This window comes from Carassius carassius, chromosome 37, assembly GCF_963082965.1.
Source record: "Carassius carassius chromosome 37, fCarCar2.1, whole genome shotgun sequence".
Taxonomy (NCBI): domain Eukaryota; kingdom Metazoa; phylum Chordata; class Actinopteri; order Cypriniformes; family Cyprinidae; genus Carassius; species Carassius carassius.
In genome coordinates this window covers 22,387,860-22,410,413 of record NC_081791.1, presented here as the reverse complement: position 1 = coordinate 22,410,413, position 22,554 = coordinate 22,387,860, and the positions used below count along the sequence as shown (strand labels likewise).

The 22,554-nt window shown below is 36.3% G+C and overlaps 1 protein-coding gene across 3 annotated transcripts in view; it reads right to left on the bottom strand.

The window, feature by feature from the left end:
• Positions 1-18,176: 18,176 nt before the first annotated feature.
• chchd6a (coiled-coil-helix-coiled-coil-helix domain containing 6a) overlaps positions 18,177-22,554 on the bottom strand; it is a 77,754-nt gene continuing 73,376 nt past the window's right edge. For all 3 annotated transcript variants that reach the window (XM_059528227.1, XM_059528226.1, XM_059528228.1), the window contains one exon: positions 18,177-18,500. In XM_059528227.1, the coding sequence (XP_059384210.1) occupies positions 18,477-18,500 (24 nt within the window). In that variant the 3' untranslated portion in view covers positions 18,177-18,476. The remainder of the gene's footprint in view (positions 18,501-22,554) is intronic.

Sequence of the window (22,554 nt, the reverse complement as noted above, 5' to 3'; positions counted from 1 at the left end):
TTTTGAGGATATTCTTCATGGTAACTAGGTGGTTAAATAGTAATCGAATTAAAATGAACCCACTTCAAAATGCTATTCTGGTCCTACTAGGCTGGTTTCAATGGCTTTTGTTTCATGGTCTATGAAACTTCGTACCCATTTTATACAACAAACTGCATCATTTTGAGATATTATTCAAGCTTTTAACACAAGTTTTAACAGTATTTTAACTGATTTTAAAGTATAAGTAATAGTAATGAGCAAATGGCACTAAAATATGCTTTATGTGGATTACAATAACTCACTTTTGAATACTGTAAAATATGATATCATGAAATGCTTAAACACTATGAACTCCTTTTCTTTGGATATACTACCATAACAGATAAATAATTTGTCTTGAGTGGATCTCTCAGGCACAGAGCTGTGTGAGAACCCTTTGTTAACCTCTGAAAATGGTGTCTTGTCTACATAATTCACTATTCTATCAAGTTTCCTCTGTAAGTAGAAAACTGTATCAACTGTGTCAAGACCGACAAAGCAGGGAGAAGATCATATTTATGAGCTTATAAGAGTTTCTAACCTCATTTAAAGACCTCCTGAGACATGTGAGTGCATCCAAGCCCCTAAAAAATCTCTCGGTGTATGTTCACACAAAAATAAAGGAATCAAATGTAAGGGAACAGTTCATCTGAAAATCATTCACTCACCTTGTTGTTCCAGAACTGTTGGATTTTGTTCTGTGGAGCACAAAAAAAAACACTCTTACTATAGTAGTTTGTGAATTTGATTCATTGAAAAGGCGTGAATCATAACTCTGATTTGTCCACAGATCGGATGTTACTACCAACTCTTAAAAAGTTATAAAGGAAATTAAGGGCAAGTGTGAATATTTTGAGTGAATAACAACCTAAAAGCTAATGTGTGAGACTTACTATACTACTTTTATGATTCTTTTATTGTGCTTTTGCATCCGTTTGGAGCCTTGAAAGCTTCAGATTACTGTAACTACATGGAAAAGAGTCTTTATCTCCTCATGTTCTGTAAAGGGGGGATACATTATAAAGGTCTAGAATTATACAAAGGTGAGTAAATTATCTATTTTAGTGAATTTATCCACAATTTACCTCTAGAAGAACATATTTACACATTTACATTATACACTTTTTATTTCTTGTCCAAATGAATGCATTTCTTGAATTCCAAAAATACCAACCTTACAAAAACATTGCAAAGATGCTCGTTGCACAGGCTGTTGTCTCCAGCTGAGTCACAGGAGAGTTTAAAGACATTGATTGCTTGCTTGATTTCTATCGCTCCTTTGTTTAATAAAAGGATCACGTCACTTTTGTTCCTAAGAGGTTGAAGTAACACAGAGGTCATAATCAGGGTTGGCGCTCCGCAGTGAAGCTCTCCATAAAAATATTCATATTCACAGCTTTATGTTACTCATTAGCTCCTGCCAGCAGTCAAGGGTAACCACTCGCCACTATATAAAACCCTGCCTCTCCCAATCTTGGCATGACTACAACAAACAAACAATGGGAAAAAGTGACTACATCCATAAATTAAAACAACAACAATACTGAATGCCTAGTGGAATGTAAAGAAGTGATTGGCATTTATGTTGCACTGGAGATGCCATTCACAGAGCACCAAACAGTTGCATACTAAAGTTAATTAATTACAAAGCTGCAATTTTTCCCATGGCACTACAGTAATAAACCACCTTATTTAATAGCTTGAAAATATGTTGGTATTTAGAGTCAGAGCTGGAATAAGACATCTCAAATATAGGATATGCATGACATTCCTTTAGCATGGTTAATATTGCTGTATTGTGTATTCCTTAATATTCACACCTGAAAATGTTACTCTATCTATGTCAATTTTTCTGTACATCCATTCAAACAATCTTCTTTCCATCCTTTCTTCAATCCATCCATTCATCAATCTATCCACCCATCTATTCTTCTTTAGATCCATTATTGCTTTTATCTATCCATCCATACATCCACTCATCTTTCCAGCTATATACAATATATACAATATGTTGCAACAGTTTTGGAAGTGTGTAAAATGGCTGCACCCATATGTTCAAGTCATTGGTGTTTGGTGATGAGTTATTTGGCTCAAGGTCTGAATTTTTAAGTCACAGAAGAGGTGTTCAGCTAATCTATTAATCTATTCCAACATCCATCGCTTACTCTATTCTTCTATATGTCCTTCCCTCTATCTATCTATCCTTTTATCAGTCTTTCTATCCATCCTTCCATTCATCTATCCAACTTTTTCTGCATGCATCTATCCATCCATCCATCCTTCCATTCATACATCCATCTATCCTTCTATAGATCCATCCATTCATACATTCATCCTTCTATAGATCCATCCATTCATCTATCCATATATTCCTGCATGCATGCATCCATCCTTCTATAGATCATCCATTCAATCATCCTTCTATCCATCCATCCTTCCATTCATATATAAATCTATTCCTGCATGCATGCATCCATCCATCCTTCTATAGATCCATCCATTCATCTATCCATATATTCCTGCATGCATGCATCCATCCTTCTATAGATCATCCATTCAATCATCCTTCTATCCATCCATCCTTCCATTCATATATAAATCTATTCCTGCATGCATGCATCCATCCATCCTTCTATAGATCCATCCATTCATCTATCCATATATTCCTGCATGCATGCATCCATCCTTCTATAGATCATCCATTCAATCATCCTTCTATCCATCCATCCTTCCATTCATATATAAATCTATTCCTGCATGCATGCATCCATCCATCCTTCTATAGATCCATCCATTCATCTTTCCATCTATTCTTGCATGCATGCATTCATCCATCCATCGATCTATTCATCCATGCAGCAATAGATATCCCTTCTTTCATTCATCCGTTCATCCATCCATTTACTCCTGAATCCATCCATCAAAAACATTTGGTCAATGTTTTGACAACATCAGTGGGTTTCTTCACAGGATTTTCAAAGAGTTTCGTATAAGTGTCTTTGGCAAAATATTTAGTCCTCTAAGCTCAGTTTAACATATTTTACCTCATCAATACAATCCCACATCTTTTCTTTCAGAATCAATGCATAAGATGTGTGATAGTCTGGAGATTCTGATTGGCTGTACTGATGCAGTCACTGTTCATCATGCACCTAAGGTCATATTTTTCAGTCTCCAAAAGGAAGTGTGTGTTTTATGCAAATAACATTATAAAAGAGAACAAAAAATTTGCATTTTCAATGCTATGAAAATGCATAGTGTCTTTTATGCTGGAAAAGAATTCTGTGCTCTGAAAAACCCACAGGGGCTGCATTTACCCAACCCCACTCTTCAATGCTGTGACCTCTCTCACTATTGTCTGTGAGAACAAACAAAAGGCCCGAAGTCCCCTGCACACACTACCCATAAATCACTGAAACATTGAACTCAGACAGAGTCCCAGACAGAGCCAAAGAACTACGGATACAAGACTGCCATCTATTGTTAAAGAAGAGAACATTGGCTGAAACTAGGTATGAAGGTTACTTTTCAGTTGTGAAGATAGGAAATGTGCATGAGTTGGCATTTCTACAGTATTTCGGCCTTTATTCTCCAGCTCCACTGAAGCCAGTGAAATTTCTGTGAATTTTGTCAGAGGAAAGCACAGCCAAAACTCACAGAAGAACCGGTTACTTTAATTTAAAGAGAGGTTTGTGAAAGTACGAGAGTGCTGCATTTAACACTGTCACACACTAAACACACACTTACAAACACTAGAACGATTGTGTGCAGAGCTTTGTAAGGTTTTTTGGCCTTTTTTTTACAACTTAAATGTGGGGGGAAATACAGCGTGGTAGCACAGCGGCACAATATTTCAGAGCATTTGTCTGCAAACACTGCACACTTACTTCAGTCATTTATTTCAATGTAAATTACTTTAAAAACAGAAGATTAATAGCAAATTTTCCCATCCCATCAATGTTTTGGTCATATCCCCCCAAAAAATAAAAAATTAAAAAATAAGGGGAAATGTAGACCATTAAGACTTTTGCACTGTAATATTATTTTTATGGCAATTATGCATATTTCTCCCCCAAATTCTCATCACAGTAATTAATAATCTTATGTAAAACCTTTTTTAATATTAATAAAAAATAATAAATAACTATTAATTAAAGTACTGGTGTATTCATATAAAAATTATTTACATATATATATATATACACACATATATATATATATATATATATATATTAGTGTACTCATTTTAAGACTAAACAATCACTAATTAAAGGAAGCAACAAGCATGATTTATAAATACTTATATTTTTTTACATGAAATTTATACATTTGTATATAAATGTACACAAATTTATACATGATCACATTACAATACTGAAAACTTTGAGAAGAAATGTTAATAATGTCTTTTTTTTCACTCTCATTTTTTATATTGTGGTGAAATAAGAAATGACAGGTTTCAAAGTTGATGATCTGTTAAATGCTACACACACACTATAAAGCTTGAGCTCGGGTAGCAAGTAACTTCCTTTGCCATACTTCCTTTCATTAGTTTTCTAGTTAAAAATGAAAAAGAGAGATAGAGAGAGGAAAAGATACCAAAATAAGGAAGCAGAATTGAGTAAGATGCATTGTTGCTCAAATCTGGAAGGGCTGGGCCACGCTGGCAAGTTGAACAAAGATTATTGTTTTTATGTAAATATTTCCCATTTGTAAGAGAGCTCTAATTCAAGTTGTTCAGAGCATGACATAATAACACAAAACAAACCATGAATTATTTGTGACTGTGCGCCCGTGTGGGCGAAAAAAAGAAATGATGTAACAAACAATGGCGCTCCTGAAAGCTTTTATTTGGGAGGGATGAATCCCTGTCAGCTGTGACAGTATGGAGGAGTGAATCTGTCATTCACCTCAATGACAGCGTTCCCCACACAGCGGCTTTCATCCGTGACGGCATCGCGGCTCAAACTTCCTTCAGGTCTGCTGCACTACACGAGTAAACAGAGCACAAGACCGGGCCATAAGGAGTGATCTAGAAAACCAGGGTACGTGTACGTTTACCTGTAAGAAAGTAAGTCAAGCATGTTTAGGCGAGTAAATGATGGACTATCTCTTTAAGCCAATAAACATGGTTTTCTGGGTGCTTCCACAAGAGTCTGTGCACAAGCTCATTGTAAGGAACAAATCCAAGACGTCTTTGATAGGGGCCTGAATCACTGGCCCCCCCACTGGCTGTACAGGAAGTGGCATGATAAAAATAATGAGTCTGGAAGCTGCTAGCAGGGATAATTACGTGGCAAAGAAAGGGAGATGACAATGCAGCTCGCCGCATTAAAGCCGCGATAAGAGGACGGCCTAATCCACAGGACTATGGAGGGATTAAGGTTGTGAGCTCCTCGTCTGGTCTCGAGATGAGAAGGTTAACCGGCCTGTCCTTTCCACAGTTCTCTCTCTTCTCTGTCTCAATGTTCTCCAGCTCTATAATTCCATTAGAAAGAGGGCAATCTCTTTATCCCGGGGAGCAATGAAGATGGGGAATGCCTCTTGGCTCCTGAAGAGTATCAACAAACGTCACTTTTGCTGAGTAATGTGATGAAAGAGGTGATAAAACACATTTGAACGGCTGATCGATTTCTCCCAGTGCACCCTGGCTAATGCATGTCAGCAATGGCAGTCCATGTATACAAATTAGATATTCATTCCATTAATTACATATTCAAGAAGACAGAAAACCTGATTCTAGTACACATGATTTAGGTGCTTGAAATAGGATAGGAGATTCAACACCTGACGTAGAAGATGATGTGCAGTGAAACAAACGGGTTACCGACTGCATTGCAGTTGTTCAACTTGTCAACAAATAAATCTCCAAGCAAACCAACTGCAGTGGATAAATGATGCAATGATACGCCAGCATTCGTTTTGCCTCTGCACACATTTTCAAAGCAGTTTCTATCTTCTTCTGACTACTTATAGTTACCTTTTTAATAACACGTTTACTTAAAGATGAAGGTTTAACATTAACTAGTGTTACCATGTTTGGATGAAGTCATACATATAAATAACTTCATATACTAAAAATCACCAGGTGGTAATGAAACAAATTTGAGAATGGCTTAGAAAAGTATTTAAATGTATCTAATGCAATGGCCTTTATTTTAAAATGTAATTTATTCCTGTGATGCTAAGGTAAATTTTCAGCTTCATTACTCCAGTCTTCTGAAATCATTCTAAGATGCTGGTTTTATTTTGTATTATCTTATTCTTATTATGTTGAAAACTGCTTAATATTTTTGTTGAAACCATGATACAGTTTTTCAGGATTCGTTGATGCCGTTCAGAAGAAAAGCATTTATCTAAAATATATAAATGTCTTCTTTTATATATTGTCACATTTGATCAATTTAATGATTCCTTGCTGAATAAAAGTATTCATTTATATTAAATAATAATAAATCTTAATGACCTGGATAATGTATTCATATATGCCATGTTATGAATGTTATCTATCAAACTGTTTACAGTTGTTCTACATTGCTCATCCAATTTTATTTCTGAAATCTGAGACATATTTGAGCACTTCTTGTTTCAATGTTTAGACATAGACAAGCAAACTCAACAGCCTTTCCCTTCCACTTGAAACACATTCGATATTGAAATCTATCACACATGGACACAATCCCTTGTCTCCTATGACTGAAACAGAAGAAATTCTCGGTGCAGTGTTTTCCATTAGCTAATTTAATAAGGTCTCTTTAGAGTGTAAAGTACTCTCAATGAAACACATGCTTCCTGGCACTGCTAAAAAGTGTTTTAATAGTCAGAGTGAAATTTTCTTTGGAAATATTTGGGATACATAATCAGGAATTTCAAGGTATATTTCGAAAAACAACATTTTTTGACAATAAAAGATAAAAAATTTGCACTGGTCAACAAAATCCCCATCAGCTACATAGCTATAATGAGAAAGTTAAAGTATTAGTTCACCTAAAAAAATCCAATTTACTCACCCTTCGGCCATACAGATGTAGATAAGTTTGTTTCTTCATTGGAGTAGAAGAAACATCAGTGGATCCTTTGCAGGAATGGGTGCCGTCAAAATGAGAGTCCAAACAGCTGCTAAAAACGTCACAATAATCCACAAGTAATCCACACGATACCAGTCCATCAATGAATGTCTTGTGAAGTGAAATCTGCATGTTTGTAAGAAACAAATCAATCAGTAAGATCTTTTCAAATTTAAACCATGGCTTCTGCCTAAAATATGAGGCCTGCATCAATAATATCTCTTTCTCCAGTGAAACAGTCAACTGGATTCATAAATGTCCACAAATCATGATGATGGATTTTTTTTCTTGCAAACAAGCTGCTTTTCACTTCACAAGATGTTAACTGATGGACTGGAGTCAAGTTGATTACTTGTGGATTATTGTTTTGCTTTTATCAGTTGTTTGGACTCTGGCACCCATTCACTGCGGGGGATCCATTGTGATAAGTGATCTGTTTTGATGAAGAAACACTGATTTACATCTTAGATGGCCTTAGAGTGAGATAATCTTTAAGCAAATTGTCCTTTTTGGGTGGACTATTTCTCTAAGCTCCAAAAAGAAAAAGCACCATAAAAGTACTACACATGTATTTTCATGATATTCTTTTTGTTGGTTTGTTTTTTGGAGAAAAAAATAATAGTAGAAAACACGAAAATCATACAGATTTGTAATGGTATGGGATGAGTAAACTATGTTGACAAGAGTCTGCAATATTCTTTAAGGGTCTCAAATGTATAAGACTGTGGTAGTTTATCATGGGGCAGCTTCATGGTTTGGATGACAGCCTTTTCATTTGCACCGCCTGTAATTATAACTGGCTTGAGTTCATCCTAAAGTAATGACCTACACGATGGACTTGATAGATAATGCGATTCATTCATTCTCTGTTTCCCTCCTCTAATACAGATTAACACAGAGAACAGGCTCAGAGGAGATGAGTATGATGAATAGATGAGATGAGAAAGACAGAATTTGATGGGGTTCTCAGTCCACCGAGAGTAGGTGTGACTAGGCATACGCGCAGCCAGGACTCAGGCAGTGGGCCTGACACACACACACACACACACACACATAAATGACAGAGGTACTTCACATGAGAGCCTACTGCTTTTGAAGTACCAGGTGAAGCATGTGTAACTGAGCTGTACGCCAGAACAGGGAAACAGACTAAAAAAAAAAATCAAGAGAAAGGATGGAGGATATGAAATATCATGGACTGAACAAATCAGCAGAGGAGAATGTGTGTAAACAATGTTACTTTCTTAACATTAGACTGCCTTCTTGTCTGGGTATTTTCTAACTTCCTTTTCCTTGTAGACGGCTGGAAAATCCAGCTTAAGATATAATACAACATTTATATTTGATATAAAGTATTTTGATAAAAGTATTTAAAGACAATTTTATTTAAAGTGTCTCACATTGCACATTTAAACTACAGTATTATGTACTAATTTCTGCATGTATGCATCAAATTTATCAAAAGTGACAGTAAAGACAAATATTCAAACAGAAAACAATTGTACAATTGTAATATTCAATATTACAGCTTTGCCATCCTAGAAATAAATAAAATGCAAAAAAAAAAATTTTTATTATTAATTTGTAATATTTCATAAGATCACCGTTTTGCTGCATTTTTCATCAAATAAATGTGGCACATAGCGGTTGCACACCTCGTTTAAAAAAGTACAGGTATTTACCTACAATTAACTTAATAATTGTAAAAATAACAGAAAAAGAAAAATATCTGCGGTTTCCAAACAAGTCACATTTCCTGAATTTGTAAGCATAGCATAAGTCTGTGTGTGCATGTTCCTGAAATCAAATTTCCATATTATGAGAAGTACTTAACCAATCTAATAGCAGCTGTCTGGAAACTGATCTGCCCTTACGTATCTCCTCACTGACCTGCTCACAGCAACAAGCGACCTGTCAGAACATTGCTATTCATTATGCTCCATTTAACCAGAATATCTGGCCCTGAACTAACAGTCCACAGTCCTTTGATTGTGAGCACAATGTCATTAAGAAATGCACAGGAAATGGAAATCACTGAGCCATACATATCGAATCAATAGGTCAAATGTTGTCACAAGAGAAGTCTCTTGTGAAATGGCCATGTTTAAATCATTATAAATTCAAAACATAAGACAATGAGGTGACTTGTATGCGATCTGGCACATGAGTTGTGGAACAAGTTTGAGTCCGGCTTGCAACATATTCTATTCTTCAGCGTCGGTAATAAGAAACGCTTTAGAGCAACACATCAGAATAAGAAGGATTTCTGAAGGATCATGTCGTGACACTAAAGACTGGAGTAATGATGCTGAAAATTCAGCTTTGCATAGGAATAAATTATTGTTATTTAAAAACTGTTATTTTGAATTGTAACATTGCAAATGCCATTCTACTTTGGTCTTACATGACTTCAGAAGGCAAAAACACTTTTCTGTCTGCCTTCTGGAATAGCATTTCTATGAAGCTGTCTAGGTAGGCAGCTCCTAGGTTTCGGAAAACGTGTGAGTATCTTCCAAAAGCTCTGATTATCTACCCTAGGGAAGATATTTATTGACTAGAGTCTTCAAAGATATCAAACGAGGGCTGCCACAGGTTCAACATTTCCGTGCATTCGTTACTCAAGCTATCTTTTAAAAGGGTCTTTGAAGTAAACTACATCTGTGGAATGGCATGTTGATGCTGGTTGTCTAGATATCTAGCCTCAAGGCCTTTAGAAAAACCCTAAAGGCGATTTTCTGTCTCTGCACAGCAAGAAGACTCTGACAGATGTTTTCACTCATGTGAAGAGTTAGCAGGAGGTGCCGGGTCATTTTCCAGCGACTCTTGAGTGTTTGAAATGAGCTTTACCAGTGTTTAGATACACAGTCTCAAGCTGTTATAATACCAGTGCAAGGACCGCTGGAACTCTAGTTGTCCTGCAGTGAGTTTCCAGATATATCCAGCCTCACTTGCACTCTTGGGTCTGTGTTGATCAGAACAAACCAAGCTGTGCTAATATCTCTCCCTGAATTTAACAAGTGTGTGCTTAATTCACCTTCGATCTACCAGAATGCAAAAACAAATTTGTCATCGACAAAAGATAATAACAGTAATAAAAAAAAAAAAAATCAAATAACATCTAAGAACAAGCTTCCAACATGTCTAATTAAAGTTTTGATGGTTTCTTCAGAGCTTTGACAGCTTTATTAACACGGTCTGTGTTCCTCACTCACTTTCTGTCTTTGTGGCAAAACAATATTTTTTCTGTGAAACATGCTTTAGAAATTCTTCTATTATTCATGATAGATAGATAGATAGATAGATAGATAGATAGATAGATAGATAGATAGATAGATAGATAGATAGATAGATAGATAGATAGATAGATAGATAGATAGATAGATAGATAGATAGATTTCTTTGTTTAATATCTATTTTAAAATATAAAATACATAGATTTTGGTAATATCCCTGGACTGGACATTTGGCCACCACCTGAAAACAGGCTTAGATATTTGATGTGGTCTGGCAGTAATCGTCACATTGTTTATGCAGTGGGGTTTGTGCCTGACCAAACCAACTAAGGTGGCTTTGTGGGTGGGTATTGAGCTGTAGTCCATCTGTCAGACCATTTTGTGAAGTACTTGTAAGGGCTTCGGCAGAGGTTTGGTAATGGTCTAGCTGGCTTGCCTCCCACTCTTTTCATTAAGGATAAGATGTTTGTTTTGTCCAGTTTGATTACAAACTGAGTTTCCAAATCCAGCCGCTTGTTTTGCTCGTGAAATACTGCCTGACAAAATGAATACATATTGCGGGATGGAAATTCAATATTTTTTCCCCAGTTATCAATGATTATTTTACTGCATTTGATTCTGAGAAAAGCAAACGGATAACAAGAATTGTTAGAAAACCAGTGCTGGTTTCTGAAATTTCACAGCCTCCAATGCAATCTGACCACCGCTCTAAATCACAAATATCGAATTTAAGATTAAACTAATTATGTAAGAGCAAAAAAAGCATCCGAAAGACCCAGCAGGTCGTATTTGCTTCCTGTGATCAAAGGTCTTCCATGAAACCTTCACGGTTCCACTTGAAATTAGTGAAGTAAGGTGGGTGTGAATGGCACAGGAAGGGAGGCCCGGTTTAAACGGGACACCATCGAGAAGAATGGGATCTGTCAGCCCACAGCATGCTTTAATTAGGGCCTATTGTCGGCTGTGTTTCCCCTGGTGAGGAGACTCTGGAACGAAACAAGCAGAAAATGGGTTCAGGCAGTTGAAAGAGGCTGAGTAAAAGAGGAGCTGACTGTGGTGCTCAAACGCATCTCCCCAACGCCCAAGGCCTAAGTACACATTTCAGGCAGAATCAAGCACCTACCTGAGATTTCATGGGTTGTTTCCGTCAGGTCGGAACGTGCGCGGCATATAGGCATTTGACGTGCGGCCAGAGTATGCAAGAGCATCAAAGATGTTCTGTAGAGCACTGCTAGAAACAAGTGCATCCATTGGGACAAGACCTCAAAACCTCAAGAGAGCTTATGGTATAGGCTATTTTCCACCTTCACTCAGAAGAAAAGACTATATTGATTCCTCACAAGCTTATAAATATAGGCTACCAAATCAGCCATGAAACATGAAAAAATAACCCTCAAAGTGTTAAACTTGGATAAGGAATCAGATCTGGAGGGAGTATTGATCATTTCCCTGACGATGAAAGATAAATACGTTGTATAATTAAAGATTACGGAGAGATTTCTCAGTATTGCACGCTGTCAATCACAGCACCGCTTCCGAAATTCCAAGCGAATGCGGCGGCGTTGCGTTTCGTCGCTGAGGTAAACACGAGAAGAGTATGGAAAGGTGGCGAGGAAGCATGGTGGGGGGCAGGTATTCATTAAATCCACTTCCTGAGATGTCTGAGGAGAAGTGCGACAGCCTGTGGTCGTTTCAGAAGCGCTCTTGTGCTGAATAGCAAACGCCTGTACGACAGCACGCGCTGTAATTGGGTATGACACGGGATCAATGCGGACACGTCAGGATGCAAAGATGTCATTTTCTAACCTGATGCCTTCAAGCTCGCCTCCGCCGTTACTCAGGTGCCAGTTGCTGTGGAAACCCAGTTCTTCTTCTCTGTTTTTTTTTTAAATATATGTATTAAGATGCAGCAGAGAGCACGGGAGTTTTCTCCCTCACAGCACAGCGGCCGCGGTTTCCTATTAAAAGATACAAGACGTGCAGTCACGCTAATTGAAACCTGCCTGTCAAACATCCTATTACACCTGGTGCCATAGGATGTCAACGTGGGACTGAATTCATTGCTTTTATGAAGTTAAGACTTAAAGTTTCTTTAAGGTGAATCTATCTAAAAGCTGTACAAACCCTATCCACCTCAATTTTTTTTTAAATCTTACATTAAATGTAGCAACTTGTATTGATCTTCCACACATTCGTTATGGCAAATTTATATAGCCTATGGCCATGACAAACAGTCGCTTTTTGATATTTTATCCATATTTTGCCATGATTTCTTCTAACGACAAGCAGTTTTGATGATGCACTCGTGGGATACTGAAAAAGCTGATTGCCTTGAAAGCTTTCAGTACCTCACGAGATTGCAGTGAAACCTCAAGTTCATGATATGATGTTGTTGTGGTCTTTTGAACTCTTTTTTGGGTTTTAGAGCTAATTTCCGTGGCACTCCATTAGGGGTGGAAGCTATGTTGCATTTAGCATTGAGAAGATCCTGGTATGGAAAGCTTACTTTTCTCAATCCAACAAATTCCAGATAGAATAAAAACTCCCTTCATTTTTCTCCTCAAATAAGCGGTTTCCCTCAGAAATGTCATATTACTGGCATAAAACTGGTTGTGAATGCTATTGTGGATGACTGATTATGTTCCTGGTCATGATGATGATAATTAAATGACTTCCAGGTTTGAACCCACAACCTTTCAGCTGCCAATGCACTTGGCTCTTCTAAATTATTACAAGCCACCACGATGTATGACCACTGACTCACCTCAGCTCTTCCCAAGAGTCTACAGCACATGGTGAACGATCCTCTGCACCCAAGACTTGGAGAACCTTCAGTGGTCACAGCAGTTAATAATCAATTCTGCAGCCATTAAAAGACCATGTGGAAGTTTAGCAGAGCAAATAAAGCCACTGTAGCATGGTGATAAAGGCAATAAGAGGAGCAAATAGGAGCGAAAGCCCACTTAACAGGCCAGTCTGACAGGACTGCGCTGATATCATTGGAACAGGCAGGTACTGAAACTATTAACCCGTGACTTATTGCTCTGGGAACTAAAATGAGGCTCTTAGAGATGTAATACAAACATATGAGTGTCTCAAATGCTAAGTTAATTTAGAACGAGAGCTGCAGTTGTCAGCGATGCTTTATGGGGTGTTAGTCAATGTGCTGACAACAGTTAATGCCTTTATGGTGAAATAACAACAACTGATCTTGATATACAGTATAACAGTAAAACACACACACACACACACAAACACATATATAGTTTTTTATACATTTTATATAACTTTCATTTCAGTGTACAGACACCTATAACTTCATTATTTATAATTTTTCATTCATTTTTATGTCATAATTATTCATTTTTAAACATTTCAAATCCTAAACATTTCTTCATATTTTTAGGTTTAAATTATATTTTGAATCCCACTTTCAATATGGTCTCTGACTTCTGCACCCTGCTGTACGTAGGTTTTATGAGGAAATCCAGCAGCAAAAGTCCAAATATCTCTTTTTTTAGTTCTAAAAAGAGTCATGGCAAAAGTTGCCCTTCACTTGGGTTGAAAATCTAAAACGCCAGTCAATTGTAACCGGTTCACAGTGTGAGACGCATCCCCTCTCTTCCAGTCCCAGCAGTGCTCGTGTGGGGACATTATGGCATCCAATGCCATGAGATCTCTTACTCTCGTAGAAAGGAGACGAGTGAAAAGCAATAAAAAGGGATGGAAGAGAGCAGGGGCTGTTCCTCTCTAATTACTCTCATCTTTGCACAGTGAGGGGATGTAATAAAAGAGGAAGAGTGTCATGGTATTTGAAGATAAATGTCAGCTGTGAGCGTGCGTGCGAACGTGAGAGACAGACGGTGTGTATGGTAATGTAATGTCAGCTAGGTGTGTTTATATATTTCTTTAAATCAGTGTTGTGCTGTGGCTCTAGTGCAGGGAGCCCATGTGTGTCTGTGCAGGTCGGGCCCTGGAGGAGGGAGAGTGGCGCGGCGACGGTGTGCACAACATGATGGTAATAACAGCGCACTCCACAACCTCCGCCAGACTCTGTTTGCCCAGTGGGGCCGGCCGTTAGCACAATCCAAATGTCAGGGGCACATGCTCAAGAAGGACAGAGATTGAGCTGGCAGCCAGAGAAAGCGGATCAACAGAGATCAGATGGACACTGAGAGAATCTCAGGATAGAAATGCTATTCTTTTCGCTAGGATTGACAAAGGTAGCATGTTCACTTCTGTGGTTGATTAAACCTGCTCAGTTCTCTTGTGTTTTGTAATGCAGATTCGGTTTTGTGTGATTTGAGAACAACTTAATTGCAGCAGCAGAGGTCGCCTACTAAAGGCCATTTTCAAAGTGCTATTTATCTCACAAAAAAGTATTTAATGCATAGAGATGGTGTAAATATACTTATAAAAACGGCTGGAAAATTGAATACAGAGTCTCATTCACACACAAGAATTTAATGAAATAAAATAATAAAATAAGATAAAACTAACATTGTTGCAAAAATAAATAGAAATAAAATGTTATTAAAAAATAAGGCATTTACACTTTAGAAATAATTACCATTATTATTGATGCTCAAAAAGCACACAATATCCACTACAAATAAATAAATAAAAAAGCCAACATGAAGTAAAATAATTACCATCATTACTGATTCAAAAAGAACACAATATTACCTAACAAATAAAATGTCATTACAGTTGTAGCTTAAATAAACTTGCGTAACCCCTACAAGCAAAAGATTTTAATTAAAATCTCATGATAACTGATGCACAAAAGGAATACTAAAAATAATTAATTAAAATAAAAAAGTAAATAGATACAATATAATTTTAATTATCATTCAAATACAAAAAGAATACAATATTTTCTACCTGCAAAAAAAAAAGTAAAAGTGAAAAAAAAGATCAATGATGCTAAAAAGAATACAAGATCCACTAAAAGCAAAAATAGCATTTAAAAAAAATCTCATTATCAGTGAAGCTCAAAACAAGCAAATAAAAATACTTATCATTATCAGTGATAAAAGTCCAATGTCCCCTACAAGCAAGTAACAGTATTTGAGATCAGAAAGCCAGTGTTAGTGGTGCATAGAAGTAAGCGCAGCTGCTGAGCTGTCACACCTCATTGCTGTATGATAGAGGACTTCTTATGTTAACCTTTGGCCTTTCCCTCACTCCTGCTATCGCCTGCCATCTTGTCCTCAGCACACAGCGCAGGGCACTTCTGTGTGACCGCTGTCTGAAGAACCTGTGCTAGCAGTTTTCACACATTCGAATGCTTTAGCACCCCATCTTATTATATGTGGTTTATTTTTCTAAAGCATTACGGCATGTCAAAGTGTTTCTGTTTATCTCAGTGTTAAAGATAAATGGTGGTGCATTGAACCGGCTGTGGGAAGCACCGATGAGCCAGTTGTCATAAGCAATTTATTTAAAGATTTAAAGCATAAGTTCCAACACCTTCCTCTAACGGTTAAGAAGAGATGAGTTTGGATTTCAGGTTGACTCTTTATACTATTGCACAGATTAAAACATGAGTTGCCCCCAAACACCGTGTCCTCGTTTGCCCTCCACACCAGCAAAGGCAACCCGCCTCGGCTCGGCTGTATTCTTAACAAGGTAATTCCCAAGTCAATCCTGCTAGCATGGATTGAGAACCTTATTAGTCTTGACAGAGGTGTGTATTCTGACATGGAGTGTGTGTGCGCATCTGCCGCGAGTGTGGAGATGCAGTGTGTGTCAGCTGGATAATTGAGGGTTGTTTGTGTGATGCCATCTCACCATAATTGCCTGAGCTCACATGGGAGACCCGACCATGTCAAAAGCAACAAATTGAGCTAGTACGTCTGTGTGTGTGTATGACACCGAAACCATGTCACTACTCACAGATCAATCACGTCTTCATCCCTCTTCCTGCTACGAATCATTTCATCCTATTTCAAAAATAGCTTACATTCAATCACACCACATTTTGTCAACTTTGGATAAAATTTGATTTCATAAAAGGCATAGTTCATCCATATATGAAGATTTATACATTTTCATAATAAAGTGTAATAATATAATATATAATAGTTTTAATATCACATAACATTAAACCGCATTTAAAATAGAATTACGACATATATAGTAATACTTATGATTAATAATTGTTAATATTACATTCATCATATAATAAATATTAATCATATTAAACACAACAACAATTATTATTATTATTATTATTTATTGAGAATTATTTATTGCTGCTGTCCCCAGTTCTTTCAAGGCTTTCCTCCATTAAAAATGTAACAGCAACAACAACAACAACAGAAACAACAACAACAATAATAATGATAACAATAATTATTATTATGATCAATGTTATGGTATGATTTAATCGTATGATACAATGTGATATAATATACGACAATATAACAGCTTTTAGTGGTCAACCGATATTGTTTTTTTTTTTTTTTACAGCCGATGCCGATATCTTGGAAAGCAGGGGGGGGCCAATAGCTGATCTTTTTTTTTTTTTTTTTAGTATTTATATGTGAAATCATTTGACAATGGATTAAAAAAATAAATGTGTAAAATAAACATACTTATACTTTAGATGACAAAGTATTTTTCACAAATAAATATAATTAAAAAGGAAGTAAACACTGTAACCAAATGGCACTCACTATTCTGGGAAGTTTGTGCATTGGGAATCATATTTTTCAAATAAAGCAAGGGTAACATTAATTTTATATATAGCACACAGAGAAAATGACATGAATATGGCAGTGGGCAAATGCATAAAGCACAGCATAATTTGAAATTATTTTTAAAATTTTAAAAATTTTTAAATTTTTGAGTTTAAAGCATACAATCTCACCGCTGGATTCAACTAAGTTTGCAAGGTTCACTATTCAAAGATTTGTTTAAATTATATAATCGCATATTTGCTTAATGCTGATGGCAAACGAGAAAATATTATGTTTGCCTTTCTTTTACTAATAATATATAAGCAATCATCATAACACTTTCTGTATACACCAATTCCTTAGTTTAACCATTCTATTGGATTATTAGACAGACTTCTATCCATATTAGACAGAACTGTTAACGACGACAGTAAACAAGAGGGAGAATGTGAGCACTGTGTGATCTGGCAAAATAAAAGTTCCACCTCGAACACATCGGCCAAGCAGAAAAACTTATCGGCTGATGCCGATATATTAACCCTGGTGATACATCGGTCAACCACTAATAGTTTTATAGTTTATTAGTTTTAATATAGACTATAACATTAAACAGGTATTTCAAATATTATAATTGTTATTACATATTGTAGTAAATTTTATTATATTGGTTATAGTATTACATTTATCATATTATAAATAATAATAATATATTTTATTGACTATGACTATTGACTAGTTGTTTCAAGGTTATCCTGTCTTTGCGTAACTGTTCCTATTTCCATGATTAAAAATGTATCAACTACAACAACAACATTACTAATTATAATAATAATGCTTACTTTTATTATTATTATCATCAGTGTTATGGTTCTTTTTTACTTTTTAAAAGCTTTACAACTGTTTTTGTAAAGACAAGAACTGCAAAAAGTAACTTTTAATACTCCTTCTGTTTCCCATAATAATAATAAAAGTACATGGGTTTGGAACAACACAAGTATGAATACAAATTTAAGAAAGATATTTTTTTGCTGAACTATGCCTTTCACTGGCAACATCAGAAAGGTAATGTATAACACACCATGATTTTATTTACTAACAGACTGATTCAGTTTCAGACACTGTCAGAATGGATCTCAAATATCTGAAAAAGGAAAACAAAAGACAGGACCAGCTTTGGGCATTTATCCATTTATGTAGATATGCTTTTGCCAAAATACAATGCATAAATAAAATCCCGACAAAATAAAAGTATCAGGATTTCCTGAGTGTACTCTCATAGAAATCAAGCCTTGCATGTCTATGATCCCATTCTCAGCACTGTTACAGATAATGAAATACTCATAGTGGCCGGTAATATGAAGCTTGCTCAGAACACTGGAGTGTGACTCAGAGTCCTGGGATCAGATGTAATTGGATGGAGAGGCTAAAGATGAAGCGGCCCATGAAACCCAACACACAGATGAGCGGTCTCTCTATCCGTGATTCACCAACAGATTCTGTTCAGAAAGGATGAGAGTGACAAAAAGGGGAGAGACAACAAAGAAATGTTAGAGTCAAATGTACATTAATAATATTACAATAATATCATACTTAAATTATAATGCATCGTTATAAAATTCTGCACATATTTAGAAAGAAAATAACAAATAAATTCATTAATTGTAATTACTGAAGTCCTTTGTACATTTATTTTTTATTTCTGATGCAGACATGACAGAAATATAATATACACCTGATTATTAAAGGGGTCAACCAAATTCAATTGTATACGTTTTTGAACTGAAATGTTTCTTAGCAGTGTGTGTACACAACCACCTGATAATGGTTAAAACCCACCCAGGATTTTTTTTTTTTTTTAATCCCCATAAATCATAAGCAGCGTCTCAGATCAGGCTGCTCTCAGATTCTGGACAAGGTGATGTAGTTTTGGTAGGTCCCTCCCACGAATGTAGAAATACACTGGCATTTTATCACAGACCTGCCCCGAGTGGGCTGTCATCAGTCCACCATTGTTTCATGGCCAGAGCAGATGTAGACAAGGATGTCTCATAAGCAATTAAGGATTTTTTGTTGCTGGATGTAATAATGAACATAGCAGGTGTCATTTACTCCCAGTATGGATGGTGGTGGAGTATGTTTGTTTTTGAAGGGAATGCAGCCCCTGATCTACCCTCGTCACTCCACGGAGGGAGAGGGGAGGGGATAGCAGAGCTCACTAGCATTTAAAGCGACATGCACCGAAACGGCTTGTAAACAGAGCTGTTTTTGACAGTGTAAAAAGGCTGTTTTTTTTAAACTACCATTGAGAAATTTGAACCAAAGTATGTAATAGACTATTCATTAAGACCCTAAAGAATCATCTCAACTTATGAAAAATGGGCATCTGTTGACGCCTTTGAGGCTTGTCAAATTAATAACTTAAACATTAGACAATTTATTTTTATTTATCTTTTATTTTGCAATTACAATATGACAATTTTTACTACAATTCTTATTGAATGACACGGCACACATTCAGGAAATAACAGTAATTAAAAATAAATCATTGTAATTACCACCGTCCTATAAACATATTTTTAAGTTTGTTTGTATTTAAGCATGAGACGTAAAACGCCATCAAAATTTATACTTGAAAAAGGTGATGAAAATGTGCTTTTAATATATATATATATATATATATATATATATATATATATATATATATATATATATATATATATATATATATATATATATATATAACCACAATGTAGCCTCCACATAGCAAAAGCACAAGGTGATGCTCCCGCAGAGATGAAACAAAACTTGGCCAAAAACAATATTTTAGAGAGTTTACATTAAAAAAATCAGTAGTCATTGCCATCACTGCCTGTGGGACTGGGGCCCACATGAGCGAGGGGGTGGACCACATTGCATGGGTAATCATCACCCACTAAAGGTCAGGCCCTTAATTCCAGTCATTCGGGGGTGCTCCATACATTACAGTGGGTGTGTGCCAGAGAGGAAGGCAGGAGGAGATGGAGGGAGGACAGGGCATGAGAAGAGAAGGGAGATGAAGAGGGAAACAAAGAGAATCAGGCAAAAGGGAGGACGTTGCAATGACATCACTCAGATTCAAAGCAACCCACATAACTATTATTTCTGAATGCTGGCCTTGACCTCTGAAGCTCCTACCGCATACATGTGGACAAAGCAAAGATGCTGCAATCGAAGAGGGTGGAAGTTAATTAACACAACCTGTCAGCAACACCAAGGACCAGTTTAACCTCTGTGGATTTATGTTTTTCAGCCCAGAGGTACAAATGAGCCTGGGTCAGAAAATCTGCAGCATTGATACCAATTACTGTGCATGGTCCTCGAAGAGATTCAAATAAATGTAAAATTGCCTTTCTGGGCAGGTTAAAAAGAGATCATAAAAAAGATGTAGCCTACACAGATGAATGGATGTTTCTTCAGCTATGGACACTTTTGGCCCTGGACTTGGAAGTTAAGAAAATAAACTCAGTTTCACCACAATCTCACCACAATCAAGTTTAACCTGTCCACTGACAAAGTCCAACAATACACAAACAATACATAATCATAAGCTCCAAAATATCAAATCTACAAAAGATACATATGAAATTTCAAATATTTTTTTTTAAATAAAATTGTAATAAAATATATTAATGTATATTAATCAGGGCTTGAAAACGGAAAAAAAAAATTCAATCGGTTCACTCAGAGCAGAATCGATATGTTAACGTTTCTGTTCTGCTTTCCTCTGATATAATTACGTTCTGAAACCGGTTCGGGTGGAAAAAATACCGGTTAATAACGTTATTTTTTTAAAACATTATTCTTTGCCTATAATTTGCCTAATAATAATATAATAATAAAGTATAGCATTTTCTTTACTCAAAATAAATAAATAAAGTAGGGGTGCACCGATCGAGATCAGCCGATCGTTATGCGCATCTCATCAGTAAAACCGGTTGTGTAATCAGCGGTAAATTCCATCAGGTGCGTGATTTCACATAGAGCAGCTGGTACTACACAGAGCCATTGTTAACTGAGAAGATGCGCAAATCCACGTTCATCATCAGCGTTTATTTGCGCAACTAGACAGTTAACAAGGCTCTGTGTAGTAACAGCGGCTCTATGTGAAATCACGCACCTGATGGAATTTACCGCTGACTAGATAACCAGCTTTACTGGTGAGATGCGCATTAACGATCGGCCGATCTCGATCGGTCAACCCCTAAAATAAAGATCTAACGCTTAGTCACAACCAATACAGCATCATCTTCTCTAGATTTTGGCCAAATGTAAGCTACTTAAAAAAAAAAAAATCTATCAACACTCTAAAGACATCGAAGTATTTTTAAGATATTTAAAAAAGTTTGCTCCATTGTTAAAAAAAAGACGCGGCTCACATTGCATTTTATTAACCCTATTACTTTCCGTAATAATGAAGGCTAAAATGCCTGTAGTCTAAAGCAAAATGTTTACAAACATTATAAAAACAGATATTAGTTTCTCTCCAAAACAAATCCTCTAAAGTTTAGGCTATGAAAACGTCAATTCAAAAACAAATTAATCTAAGGTGAAGCTGAAGCTTACCTCTCTCATTCGGCACGAATCCAAATGTTTCCATGTTCCCGATGTATGTGGATGCTAAAATGTTATTTATTATATAGTGTTTGTACTTTCAATTATTATTATTTAAATGGGTCTCTCATTTGACACAAAATCAAATGTTTCCGTATTCGTGATGATTATAAAAATATAAATGATTATAAAAATAGCCTAGCTATGTTTACAGTGTTTATTGTAACCTAATGTTTGTAACATTTTGTGTCTGCATTGTCTATTTTTGAATGAAATCATCTTTTTTTCTCTCTAAAAAACGTATGTATATATATATGTATATATATATATATATATATATATATACACACACACACACACACACACACGTAGCTTTTTTAACCATGCAGCAAACCTTTTTAAATATTTTGATAATTTACCCGAAAATAAATAAATGCCTCTTTAAACCGCTTAACTGTTACAGTTTGCTGCATTCATGCGCACTCAGAAACCAGTGACTGTGAACAAATCAGCAAAGTTTGTACGAGCTTTTGTCATCATTAAATCTTTCTCCGACGTTTCCATATGTCAAAATTGGGTTGCGCATCTATCTGTGCATAATGGTGTCTAATGACTCCGTCGAGCGGAGCTTCTCAAAGTTGGGAATAATCAAAGGAGAGCTGCGGTCCTCAGTTGGGCAGGAAAGGCTAAGCATGCTGGCGCATGAGTGTCAAATGCGCATGCACCAATGGTGAGAAAAAATAGGCCTGTTTTGCGCTGCAGCATCAGGCCCAATGTGGTCTTAATCCAGCCCAGAAGGCGGTGCATTACCATTGCGACTTTCCTATGATGAGTTCACAGTTGAGCAGACATTTCACATTCCGTTTGCTTCAGCGTCACATTTGCATATGCCATACTGCTGGAATTCGTGATTGGTTGACAGCAAATTTCAAATATTAAATGGAATGATAAAATAACGTT